Source organism: Podarcis raffonei, chromosome 2 (assembly GCF_027172205.1).
Source record: "Podarcis raffonei isolate rPodRaf1 chromosome 2, rPodRaf1.pri, whole genome shotgun sequence".
NCBI classification, from domain to species: domain Eukaryota; kingdom Metazoa; phylum Chordata; class Lepidosauria; order Squamata; family Lacertidae; genus Podarcis; species Podarcis raffonei.
The window spans coordinates 97,124,097-97,137,393 of NC_070603.1; the positions used below are offsets into that span (position 1 = coordinate 97,124,097).

The 13,297-nt window shown below is 41.4% G+C and overlaps 1 protein-coding gene across 24 annotated transcripts in view; it reads left to right on the plus strand.

Moving 5' to 3' along the window:
* Nucleotides 1-13,297, plus strand: part of FOXP1 (forkhead box P1) — a 536,656-nt gene that overhangs the window by 417,889 nt on the left and 105,470 nt on the right. For 22 of the 24 annotated variants that reach the window (XM_053378208.1, XM_053378193.1, XM_053378192.1 and 19 more), the window contains 2 exons: nucleotides 2,050-2,187; nucleotides 4,311-4,400. In XM_053378208.1, coding sequence (XP_053234183.1) covers nucleotides 2,050-2,187; nucleotides 4,311-4,400 — 228 coding nt within the window. The remainder of the gene's footprint in view (nucleotides 1-2,049; nucleotides 2,188-4,310; nucleotides 4,401-13,297) is intronic. The other 2 variants (XM_053378207.1, XM_053378217.1) reach the window with 1 other exon arrangement.

The window sequence follows — 13,297 nt, forward strand, 5'->3', positions numbered from 1 at the left end:
AGAGCTCCTCTGTGCTCAGCATCGAAACCAAACCAGCTGCTAGAGGTGGGAAAAAACACTCTTTGATGTGCATCATGGAATGCAGTGAGCTGTTGCAGGAGGGTTAGAGCTCTTCCTCCTCACCCCCCACCCCAGCTAGCCCTCCACAGGCTAGTAAACACTTCTGCAAGTTAGTAAATTTTGTAGGTTTATCTGCAAGCCAGCGTATATTACTTTGGTAATGCAAGCACAATGCAGATAACAATTGAAGGCTGTAGAGCAGAAGGACCCAACCATTGGTCTACTATTCACTAAGGCTTGCCTCACTGATAAATTCAAGTAACTCTTATTACGCTATGCTTGTTCAGATCTTTCGGCATATCAGTGCTCTGAGGGAGCTGCTGTGTCTTGAACTGGGTTCTCAATTGCTTTGGGTTACCCTGACATGCAGCACAGTGCAAATTCAGAATGGTAATGCTGCTGTGGTGTGGATTTCTCGTGTTAACGTTAATAGAAGTGTCAAAAGGTGTGTAAGTTTCTTTTGACTCTTGCAAACAAGAACCGTCTTCTGAGACTTGTGTAAACCTACACAACAACATCCGAGGGTGTTCACTATACATGAATCTGACCTTCAGGAACCATTTTTAGTTCATCAAAATTAGTGGTGCTGAGAAATCAGGACATCAGTGCATAATGACTGTGAAATTAGGAATGAGAATTTGCTATGCAAATGACAGGACAAATCATGTGAAAAAGTCAAGATAAACTGCATATTAAGACATTATGTTACATAAAATTAATACTGCGTCTCTTTCTTGCTTACTACTCCCCTGAAATATTTTTTTTTAAATCCTTTTATCTCCGGATCAGCTATTGTCTACTGATTTTTTAAAGCGTGGTGCATAAAAATGTTCAAAACATGTTATTACCTTTTATTGTAATACATGAGATGACAGCAGATCCTTTTTAACAAACTATATCCTTTACCGCTTTTAGTTTTCTGCTGTCATCTGTTTCAGCTGAAACTAAAGAAAAGTAAGGTGCTTAAATATTACTATTCAAAGTCATGTGAGTTCTGTATCTTCCCCCCATCTTTCTCTCTCTTGCTTGCTCGCTCTCTTTTTTTTCTGGTGAGATTTCTAGCGAAATAGTCTTGTTGCATTACCGGAACTGACAAAATGGTTCTCATGTAGTCTGCAAATTAAACACAAGTGCAGTGATTATTTTGAATAGCTAAATTACATTCTAGAAAGCTTGCAGAATTCAAAGCATTGTCATTAGGTATCCGCTTGAATACAATTTGTGTAACCTTGGCCAAGACAGCCTGTCATTTTAATGTCAGTGTTTTATCTGAACAAGACATCATCCTTTCAGATACAGTGTACAGGTTCCTTGCAAAGATGCCCGTGCAGAAACGTGTTAACAGTTGCAAATATGAAATGCTATCAAGTTCATCACTGTAGCTGTTTGTCACTGAAATGTCATGGAAAGCGGCTTTTAATGGTATCTCACATAATACGAAAGAATTGAAGCCATCTGTATGCTGGGTGAATATGGAATGGTAGAGACATCACTGTAGGAACTCCACTGCTAAAATTGCTTGGGAACAAGGTGCGGTTTTCGATATTGCCGAGATGGCGTTCATTTGCTTCAAATCATTAAGTTCAGGCTCCCCAGTGGTTGCTTTTGAAGGGTCTTACTTATTAATTAATGCAAAAATTTGTTAGAATTGATGGCTGCCTCTAGAAGGTACACAAATGAATAGTTCAGTTTTCTCAGAAATTATTCAATTGCAAAATAACGCATTGGGTGGGAGGCAGAGAAACATACCTAGAAGGTGTAATTAGTTAATGCTTTTTTATTATTATTTCTGTGAACTAAACAAGTCAGGATTAAATTATAACCAAGGTGTTGGGAAGTAAAAGATGGGTCATACAAGTGAACCAGAAGAATGATCTTGAATGTTTGGAGTGAAAAGAGAAGTGCTTATTATCTTGAAAAACAACAACCACAACCATGATGAACAACATATTGAGTTGCTTGTTTGTTTACACTTTCCTAATTCTTTAGGTTCCTGTGTCAGTGGCTATGATGACACCTCAAGTTATCACTCCTCAGCAAATGCAGCAGATCCTCCAGCAGCAAGTGCTAACTCCGCAGCAACTTCAGGTCCTGCTCCAGCAGCAGCAGGCACTCATGCTTCAGCAGGTAAACAGTTTGTTTCCTTTGCAGCTGTTCAGCTCACCAACACTGCTCTTGAAGGACTAGCCTCTTTGACCTGATTTTGAAGTAATGATTTTTTCCTCCACAGCAGACAAACATCCTATGTGAATTGGGTAGGCAGGCAGGCAGGCAGGCAGGCATAGACTACACACACACACACACACACACACACACGAAAGCTTATGCAAGAACAAAATTAGTTGGTCTCTAAGGTGCTACTGGACAGTTTTTTAATACAGTGGTACCTCTAGTTGCGGACACGATCCGTTCCGGAGTGCCGTTTGCATCCCGAAAAGTCCACAACTAGAGCGGCACTTCTGAGCAAGCACGGAGTGCGATAGAGCGCTTCTGCGCATGTGCAAAGTGTGCAGAACGCTTCTGTGCACACAGCGAAACCCAGAAGTAGACACTTGCGGGTTTGCCGCACTCGCAAGCCGAAAAGACGCAACATGAACCTAATGCAACACGAGGTATGACTGTATATTTCGACTGCGTCAGACCAACATGGCTACTTACCTGAACCTACACACACACACACACACACACACACACGTGTTCTTATAAGGACAATACATCTGTTGTAGCCCCTATACCAGTTGTAACTCTCTTCACATGCATGCTACGTAATAGTTGCAACTTTAGATGATGACTGAGCATATATCCGTCTCTTCACTGCATTCTCAAAAATACAATACTGGGGACCAAAGATTCCATAATCTCCCAAAGCCTTTCTTCAAGGGAATATCAGAAATGCTTTCAGAATGGGATGTAGATTTTTCACCAGATTTTTCCAAGTTTTCAAATATATTACAATGGTTGCTTTTCACCTACATCTACCAAAAAGAACCTGCGCCATAACTAGTTAGAATAAACAAGAGGTCAAAGTACTTTTCCCCCCAGCTTACAGAGCATATAAGGAAGCACACTGGAAAAACAACTAGCAGGTGGTGCATTTAGGGAGCCAGTTGTTAAGAGAATAGAATGCAGTTATGGGAGACCTGGGTTCAAAACACCACTCCACTGCAAAGCTTATTTGGTGTCAGCCTAACCTACTCATAGAATCAGAGAATTGTGGAGTTGGGACCATGAGGGTCATCTAGTCCAACCCACTGCAATGCAGGAACTTTTAAGATTTAATAGATTATACCCTGGGATAATTTTTTTATAACCTCAGTGTAATTGCTGCCTGTCCGCTTTTACTATATTAGTGGTCATATCACTTGTGGTCATAACTCCCGTTAGTGGGTTACATCTAGCCGTGGCTCACGCATTGGCTTTCACGTATGTGTTGGTAAACAAAACAATTACGTCTAGGCACATCATTTAAGAAGGCAACAGTGAAGTGTGTACAAACCCTTGCATGTCATGGAAACGCATGTTAGACTTTTGATGTATGCCATGAATTAATATTGTTCTCTCCCTGTGGGTTAGTGGAAATGCAAAAATGACTTTGAGGTTTACATATCTCAGTGAGCTATGCAGGGTTAATTCATTAATGGTGCAGCAATGCCAAAGTCCATTGCAAGTTGACCTTGCGCACTGTGCCTTAGTCATTCACTCACTCACTCTCTCACTCATTCATTGCATGGAACTTTCAAAAAAGCTATCTATCTGGGAGATTGGGCAAGGTGGGTGGAAGCAGGGAGCCTGTGCCTGTACCAAACAACGCTTAGTACAGTACAATGCAATGATGATTTAGAAAGCATGTATTGCTTCTAAATAAAGATTCACCAGGCTCTCCCAGCAAGGGCATTTTGGCTTTGTTGTTCCAACCAAAGGTCATTCCTTGCCTTATTTTAATTAGTTTGTGTAGAAAATGGTATGTTTTTCATCAGTTCATTTTGGAGATTACTTTTCAAACGATAATGCCAAGAATAGTCAGTGTGCACTGAATTTATTGTCGAGTTTCAAACTAAAGGTCAGACTGTTACAGATAAAAGGATGCTATTTTTCAAATCGCAGTTTGTGTGTTACACCAAAAGGGGATCCTGAATTGGCTCTCCTACTTTGTTTTACTTAACAGTCTCTTTCTCTCCCCCTCCCTCTCTGTGTTTCTCTCTCTCTCTCTCTCTCTCTCTCTCTCTCTCTCTCTCCCTTTTCCTTTGTAGCAGCAGCTTCAAGAATTTTATAAGAAACAACAGGAACAGTTGCAGCTACAACTTTTACAGCAACAACATGCCGGAAAACAGCCTAAAGAGGTACAACTAAAGCTCATTTTCCCTTACAAACCACAGATCCTGAAAGAAAGTATAACAACTTTAGAACCGGATTTATCTTGCGAATGGTTGTGAAGTTGAGCTGAATGCACCAGGTCCCAGCTTTTAGGGTTAGACGTAAGAACCTGTATTCTCTTTGCTGCTGCTTTAATTTGGTCCTCCCATTTTCTTCCTACGGTATGTTATAACAGCACATTATAGCTGTATTTTTTTCAGAAGAAGGAAACGTTTCTGGAAGTTACTACTTGAAAGATTGCACTAACAACTTGTGTTTCCAAAACGTAGCACAATGAAAATCTCTAGTGCTGTATTTGCTGGAGTCTTTGAGGTTGGGTACACATTTGCCCTGACCCAGCCTCCAGACGTACATCTCTCTAGATGAATGGAGAATTAATATGCATAAAGTGGTTCTGTGCTTATAATTCCCCAGTCCAGCAGCTAACACGGTGCACATGTAGACTGGTAAACAAAGCTGAAATCTTGCTATTCAGAAGAAGGAGCTGGAGGCTGGATTCAGTCTCCCCTTCGCTGCCAAACAGTTGATTGATGGATTCCAGCTTCTTTTACTACGCTACGTGTGTGCTGCCCTGATGACTGCACCAAAAATTTTTTTTGGATTGAGGCCATTGGTTGCAACCCAGATAGAACGGGGTATCCTGAGGGGATGTGTCACACATGACATTTTTTTTTTCCTGAACTGGGGACCAATCTCTGGGTAGCTTTGAGGATTTTAAAAGTTGGCTTGAAAAAGTTGTGCGCAAGTTCATGGGCTTGCCCTCACCACACCTGACCAGAACTCTTGAATCTGGGCCCAGATACAAAGATGGCATATCTGTCCCCACAGGGTCAGATGTCAGGACTCAGCTTTGGATATTGTAAACCAGCCCTGTATTTAAACACCAGCCTTGCAAGCCCAAAGTGACAAGGGATTTCATGCAGGCGAGTGCATAGAAATGCAACCCACGGCTGCAGGAGTGGTGGAGCACTTTGTGTCTTTTCTGGCAGCTCCATTCAGGCTAATATATCTATTTTTCAGGCTGGTAAATTTTGTGGACTTGCTTGGAAGGATTCTCTTAAACAAGCGGAGGAAGAGGAACTGCCACTCTTTCTATCCCCTTCCTTCCTTGTTCAGAACGTCCAAAGCAAATTCCAGGGTAGGGGAAAAAACATCTGGTGTGAAGCAGCCTTAAGACTCATTTAAATAATGGGAGATGGAAGCACAAAGCTCTGAAGCCCCATTCACTCACTAGGATTTAAGCACTTCTAACTAGTCTCTGATGTTGCATGCATTATCTTCTACCTCTTAATATAACAGCTGTGCTTGGCTATAAAACTGTGATTGTCAAACCATGTTTCAGGGTATTTTGTGGCACTTCTGAAGTTCATCAGGTGCTCCGCAGTGAGAAGATGAGGAATGAAGGTCAAGCTTCTAAAAGACAGCTTGTACCTAGAATCATAGAGAGGGGAGGGACCCTGAGGATCATCTAGTCCAGGCTTCCTCAACCTCGGCCCTCCAGATGTTTTGAGACAACAATTTCCATCATCCCTAACCACTGGTCCTGCTAGCTAGGGATCATGGGAGTTGTAGGCCAGAAACATCTGGAGGGCCAAGGTTGAGGAAGCCTGATCTAGTCCGACCCCCTGCAATGCAGGAATATGCAGCTGTCTCTTATGGGGATTGAACCTCCAACCTTGGCTTTATCAGCACCACACTCTAGCTGTGCACCCACAGATTATTGTTCTGTATGTGATCTAGGATGCAACATGCTTCTCTGAGTACCAGTTGCTGGCAACAACAGAGGCCCTCATGTCCTCCTTATGGACTGTTTGGATGATGTGAGAAACAGTAATATAAGCCAGTTCCATTTGTGAACACTCTAGATCCTGCTCCATAATCATCTGCACATAGGTCCCATGACAAACCAGGCAGAAGTTCTTTGACAAAGGAGCCGATGACATGGAACAGTTCCCTGAAGTTACAGATTTAGGAAGCGCCAAGCAGAGCTTTGGGGTAGCTTGCTAATGGAGGTGAAACTTGGGTTTGGGAGGAATAGGTTTACCCTCTAAAGTACCCTGGTTAAAATAAACTTATTACCCACCCCACACCTGTTGAGGATTATACCATGCACAGCATGGACCAAAAAAATATAGTTAACATTACATGAGCAAAATCTACAATTGAAAATGATGGCTGAAAAATGGAATTGTTGGTACATTTATGAAATTGTGAAACCTGTGGGATACAGTGGGGTCCTCTTCCCTTCTACATCAGTTGTTACTGATAGTCCAATTGATGCTACCATATGCCTTTCACAATTTGCAACTTTGCAAATTCTGCTGTATTTTATAAATTTTGCCTTGGTTTGTGTTCCTTCAAGACCATAAATTGCCATCTAGAAAATACATGGTGGGTTGTGGAAACACTGTTGGTATTAAGGCGTCCCACCCCCTGCCCACTGCATGATTGCCTGCTGGATGCCTAGAATGTTGTGCCGTATTACATGATGCTCCCACACCTGAGTTGGCTGTGCGTCAGCATGGTGGTTGTGATTTATGCAAGCACACATTACCAGATTGGTCCACACTTTCTTGGCCTCCATCAAACCGCTCTCCCCTATTGTGGAAAACCAAGTTTTAAGTCAAGTGTGAATTTTTACAGTCGCGTTATGAAAATAAGGGGGGGGGGTTTATAATGGGAAACGCTGACATGAACCTTAACTATAGCCCGTTAACGGGCGCCACTATAATAAAAAAGGGAACAGATTAAAAAATGTCTAAAATGTAAATCTAAAGGACTAACAGTAATTAAAATGGAAATGGCACAGGGAGGGAAGGCATGTAATTGTGAGATATCACTGTGCAGAATGCTCTCAGCTTTGTTTTGCTGGCTGTTTTTCTAATTCAGTAGGGCTTACTCATCAGTGGCAGTTCAATGCGCGTTAATGACTCTGGGATGCAGGCATCACTCTGGACAAAGAAATGATTATTGTGCGGTCAAAAGAAGTTCAAAGACAAGAAGGGAATTTCAGTTTTTCCCTTAGAGATCCACATTCAAGAGCATATAAATTAAGCCAAATGTTAAAAACCACAGTCTGAAAGCTGACTTCAAAGTCACAACTCTCTAATTAATGAACTGCGAGCTTCAGTTTGGACAAGTCGTGGTTTGATGCGCCCATAAATCAACATGACAGGTCTGTTTCACAGTCTCAGACAGTGCTTGTCATTGAGTCGCATCAGATGTAAACACAGCAAAAAAAAAAGGGGGGGAAAAAGAGGGAATATGAAGGAGGTGCAATTGATCAACAGAATTGGTAAAAACCCACTTTTGAAGCACATTATGCATGATCACAGGAAATGGCTATAGCCTCAAGAGGCTTTCTCCTTCTGCTGTTGCTTTTTTGAATCAGATTTCTAACAACCTTCAAAAGGGAGAATAAGAATTATGGAGCTTCTCCCCTGTGGCTGCCAGGCAATAACCCCCTGTTGTTATTTTGTGCTTCTTTCTTTTCAAAGGCGTCAAATTTTAGTTTTTTAAAGATCTTTAACTCTATATTTGAAGACAAACAATAAAGGGCTGCCACTGTCATTCTTATCAGTTACCAGGGATTGTATTTTTTTCTTTCTGTTGCCACTTCTTATTAACCTCTTATTTGGTCTATTAGACATAGTTTTGAATGCAAGCCTGCATGCTGGGAGAACATGAAAGTTCAGATGAGCTCAGAGGGCAGATAAAGAAATTTGAAGGGGAAAGTTACACAGCAGAATGAACGATAAAAGTTAACTCTTCTAAATTGCTGTTGTCAGACAGGAGAGCGTCTCTGACACAAAGATGATGGCTTGGAGAAGAAGGAAAAATACTTTCTGTGTTAAAAAGGCAGGCTGGAGGGTTGGACAATGTAATGGCATTTCAATATCTATCACAACTGATTTACTGTGGTCACACGCCTGATATTGTGGTATCCAAAGTTACAATAAGAGAAATCTCCTTCCTATTTTAAAATTAATATTACAACATTGATTGATGTAAGGAGAGCGAAGGGCACACACCCCTTGCTTTTAGCTGCTGTTTGCTGGGGGGGGGGGGAGAGGAAGCGCCTTTTTTTTAATAACAAGATGGTTTTAGTGAGGAGTGCTTCAAGCAATGCAAAACCATCTATGATGGTTTTTCACCGCCATCTTGTTAAGTGAAAGAGGAATTAATATGCACATGGTAAGCCATGTGCCTGTCTGTGCCCATGCATATAGCATGAGTGTGAATGCATGTGTTCAAAACTAAATAATCACATGAGAGAAATTGGTTATGGACTTAACCATTTTAAAATTTGGCTCAGTTGTGTTAATCTGCTGCACTCTTCCTTGTTGTTAGCTCACAGTCCCATCCAAGCAGATCTGAAAGCAAGGGATCTATGACCTGTAACCAGTACATTCTATATGGCAGTGTGTTTTTTTAAAATTAAAAGTCTCTGGTTTTTTGCAAGTAAGAATTAAAGGGAGTTTTCCGGCAGGGTGGCGAGCATGTTTATAGCAGCATTTCCATTTGTTGCAGCCAGATCTTGAGCCTGTTAACTCCCCAGGTCCTATTCTCTCGTGTTTTGATTTTATTAAGCACCATCCCATTGAGTCTATCAAATAGACCTGGGGGAAACTATGATGGAAATGTTTCTAAATAAAGGTGGGAAACGTCCCCCACCCGCCTGCCACCTACCCACCCAACCACCTTTTTTTCTTCTCTTTTTTTTTTTGCGTTCATGTTGAGCTAAGTAGATTGTTTTGATAAAAGGCTGTTTGTCCTCCAGTAGTTATGACAATTTATGTTAGGCAGTAGGGAGTAACCCAAGAAAGGAAAACAGACCTTTGACAGCAGCTTTAGGGAGGGGATCAAAAATGCAAGTTTTATCAGGATATTTCAGCATTTTAACAACTGACTACTGACCTGACAACAGGACTGCACCGAGACCTTTTTTGTATGCATTCAATTGTGAGAAGTAAACAAGCTGCCTTGTATCCTGTGTTTGGTAACTGGGTGGGGAGCACAGTTTGGCAATGTGCATCGCTTTTAAGTTCTTTCTTGGACAATGGGCTTGTATACTTTTTTATCCTGGCTTTTTAAATGGAGAAATAGCTTTCATGAGCTTTTCCTGGAGGATAGCGCTGAAGACAACAGAACAGGCATCAGTCAACTTATATAAATAAAGCTGGTTTAAAATATTAACTTGCAATAAAGTGGCAAGTCCCTGACATGTCCAAAGCAGGGAGTGTTCTCCTACTAAATCATCCTTTTTACAGTATGAATTTTTCACAAGGATTAATATCTGAGGTGCTGAACAAATTATTAAACACTGGTTTAACTATCCTAGTGATTTATATTAATCCAATAACTTCAGGAAAAATTAGGAACAGTTGGATCATCTGGGGGCATGCTGTTTTAAAACTGAAATGCCCTCGACTTTTCAGCTTATTTACATGTTTGTTGTTCTGGCTGTAGATTTGGGTTTTTCAGACAGAAAATCAATTAACTTTCTCAGTGGGTAGAGTAATAGGCCTGAAATTGGTTGCTAATACGAAGTATGTGGAAGGCAATATTTCCCCAATCCCCGCAAAATAAGCCACTTACAGTGCAGTCCTGTTGATGTCTATTCAGAAGGAAGTCTCATTTAATTCAATAGGGTTTGCTCCCAGATAAATGGGCCTTAGCAACTAACAGCACACACACACAAATAGCTCCTATCATTTTGACTACTCCTTGTCACCAGTGAACTCAACTGCCAGCAGTGAGACCTTTTGTGGATCCCAGGTGGGCTCAACCTCGCCACTTACCCACCCTCAATATGCCCCATTTGGGGCTTTCTGCTGCCGGAAGAACTGCCAATGGGCCATCCATATGTTCTATAGCAGAGCTGAGTGAAGGGCCACCTCCACAGTACGTTGTATGAGGAGTTTCAATGGCTCTGTTAGTCTAGTTGCTGTGGCATGCTTTAAATAGTTATCGGAAGCATTTTCACCACCATCGGAATGTATCCAACTTCACTGTAGGTTGGTCTGTCTATATCAGGGCAAGGCAACCTAAGGTACTCCATACAACTTTGAACTTCCAAGTTCCATCAGCCTCAGCCAGCACTGCCAGTGATCAGTGGTGACAGGAGTTGCGGTCGAACAGCATCCAGAGGGCCACAGGTTCCCCATTCCCGGGTCCAGCAAGCAAGGGGTGTTTCTAGGTTATTAGCAGAAACATCAGGGCAAGGACATACCGTATTTTTACATCTATAAGACACCCCCATGTATAAGACGTCCCCTATTTTTGGGGACTCAGGTTTAAGAAAATGTGGGAAGATGGCCCCGTGTATAAGACGCCCCATAACTTTTGACATTATTTTAAAGGGAAAAAACCTAGTTTTATACACAGAATAATACGATAGATTCTGAGAGGAGCAGGGAAATCTGCAAGGTGATGGTACAGTGGTACCTCCGGTTGCGCACGGGATCTGTTTCGGAGCTCCGGTCAGATCCTGAGGAATTCACAATTGGTGGTGCCACTTCTGCGCATGCACATGGCACGGTAGAGCATTTCTGCACATGTGCGTGGCACATAGAGCACTTCTGTGCATGACAGCGTGTCGAAACCCGGAAAAATACTTCCGGGTTTGCTGCGTTTGCATCTTGAAGGATTCGCAACCAGAGGTGTGCGTATCCAGAGGTACCACTATATTTCCCTTTCTCCACACCCAGCTCCTCCATGGTCCACAGAAACTTCATTCTGCCTTTCTTTAAACCAGGCAGCCCCAAACTCGGCCCTCCAGATGTTTTGGGACTACAATTCCCACCATCCCTGACCACCGGTCCTGTTAGGGATGATGGGAGTTGTAGTCCCAAAACATCTGGAGGGCCGAGTTGGGGATGCCTGCTTTAAACCATCTGCAGATGTTCAAGGGCGGTGGGAGATGTTCAAGTGTGCTCATTCTTACACTCAAGTGCCTTTGTCCCCCACTCCCTGCCGCACTCCCGCTTCCTTCCAGCCAGTCAGCCAGATTATTTGCATTTTCAGCTTCAACTCAGGGTTGATCTGTGGTACGCTTCTTACATGGAGACTGCAAACATAATAAAATAATGCAGTTTATCTACCACCAAGGACTGAACTTGTAGGATTCTATCCCATTACATACTTGTGGTTTCCACCACTAATCTAGATTTGTGCCATTTGCCCCTTAGTCTAGGTTTGACAACGTGTTGTGGGACAGTCAGCCCTCTGGTTGACCAACATACTTGTGACCTGGTTCTCAATCAAATTTTATTTTCCCTTCGCCTAATAGAATTAATGTATATGTTGAGCAGGGAGGGCTTCTAGCTCCACTCACCTTCGCTCCTGTCCATTTATTTTTCCTTTGGAATCCTAGGAATACAGTTAGTTTCTCGAGTAATGTTAATTCATTTCGGCTAGGTATATAAAGGAGAAGGGGGGGGGAGTTCAAATGAATCAGATGCAAAAAAAGAATCACAAAAAATCACTGTCTCACATTTTTTAATACTTTCTAAATGGTTCTTATAACTAATTTTTAGCTATTTATGCCAATGGCTTGTTTTTAAGGGGAGGTGTTTTAAAATCAAAGTGCACAGATAGACCTCTTAAAGGCAAATGCAGTTATTTCAAATGCCATGCGTGTTTTCACACACACACCCTTCCTTCCCCTTCCCCTTCTCCCTCAGTTCTGCTGTCATATGGATTATATATGTTTCTCTCTGTCAAGGGTTAACTTTCTTTCTGCAAATGTTAGCTACAAAAGCTCTGCAGACCTCCACCTTGATATGATTCCTAACAGATTAGGGATATTAGATAATTTCCTTCTATTTATTGTTCTAGTGTGCTGTATTATCTTTCTATCACTCAGATAATTACTGAGGAAATCTACATTAACTTTTTTTTTTTTTTGGCTGGCTTAAGGAATAGCTAAACATTGGCACGATGCATTGATATTTTACGGAACCAAAGTTTTCCTCGTGTCATTGTACAATAAATAAAAAGATATTTATCAAAACTGCAAAGGCATTTTCTATGGTTTGAGAAGAACAAAGCAAATAAAATACAAGATGAGCAGAACCTAAAGGCTTCCTTAAGTGAAACAAAATTAAGGACTCTGAAGCCTTGAGTACTGTACATATTAAACACATTCAAATAAGATGTTGTTTGCTAAATTATGAATGTGTGTAATTAAAATCTAGTGGCTGTTTCTATGAAAGATTTACAATGTTATTTCATCGTTTGTCATGGCTAATTAACAATATTAGATGAAGTTTTTCTTCTTCAAAGGTCTGATTTTTTTCTCATTTATTTATGTCAGAAGTGATAAACAGAGTAGTTAAAAGCTTCTCTGGGTGCAGCAGTGAAAAAGCAACATGTTCTTTTACACCTCAGAGGTTCAGGGTTCAGATCCCAGTGGAATATAGCAACTTAGTCTTCTTCTGAGGGTGAATAATTCTCCTCCTCCCCAAGCATTGAAGTTAAAAAAAATAATTAAGTGGAATAACACAGGAGAGAGAGATTGATTGCATGACAGAGAGAGCTACTATGCAAAATGCAATAAATTAGCCAATTGGAGCCTTAATAGCTGAGACAATTCTTTAATAAGTAAATAGAGCATAGCGTGGGGTTATTTTTCATTAAAATTAAGTGTATATGATATGTTGGCGTAATGCTGCTTTTTGCGCTTTGACTTTTCAGCGCCAAAGTTCACAAGAACTTCACTGTCAACAAGGTTGTGAGCTACCGACTGTATCTTGTAAAAAGATATGAGAATACAATTCCATTGTTGCATTCACCCCCAGCATAGAAGAATCCTGTCCAATTTAAACATAACACCAGACATTCCTGTGCAGTCTGCTTTAGC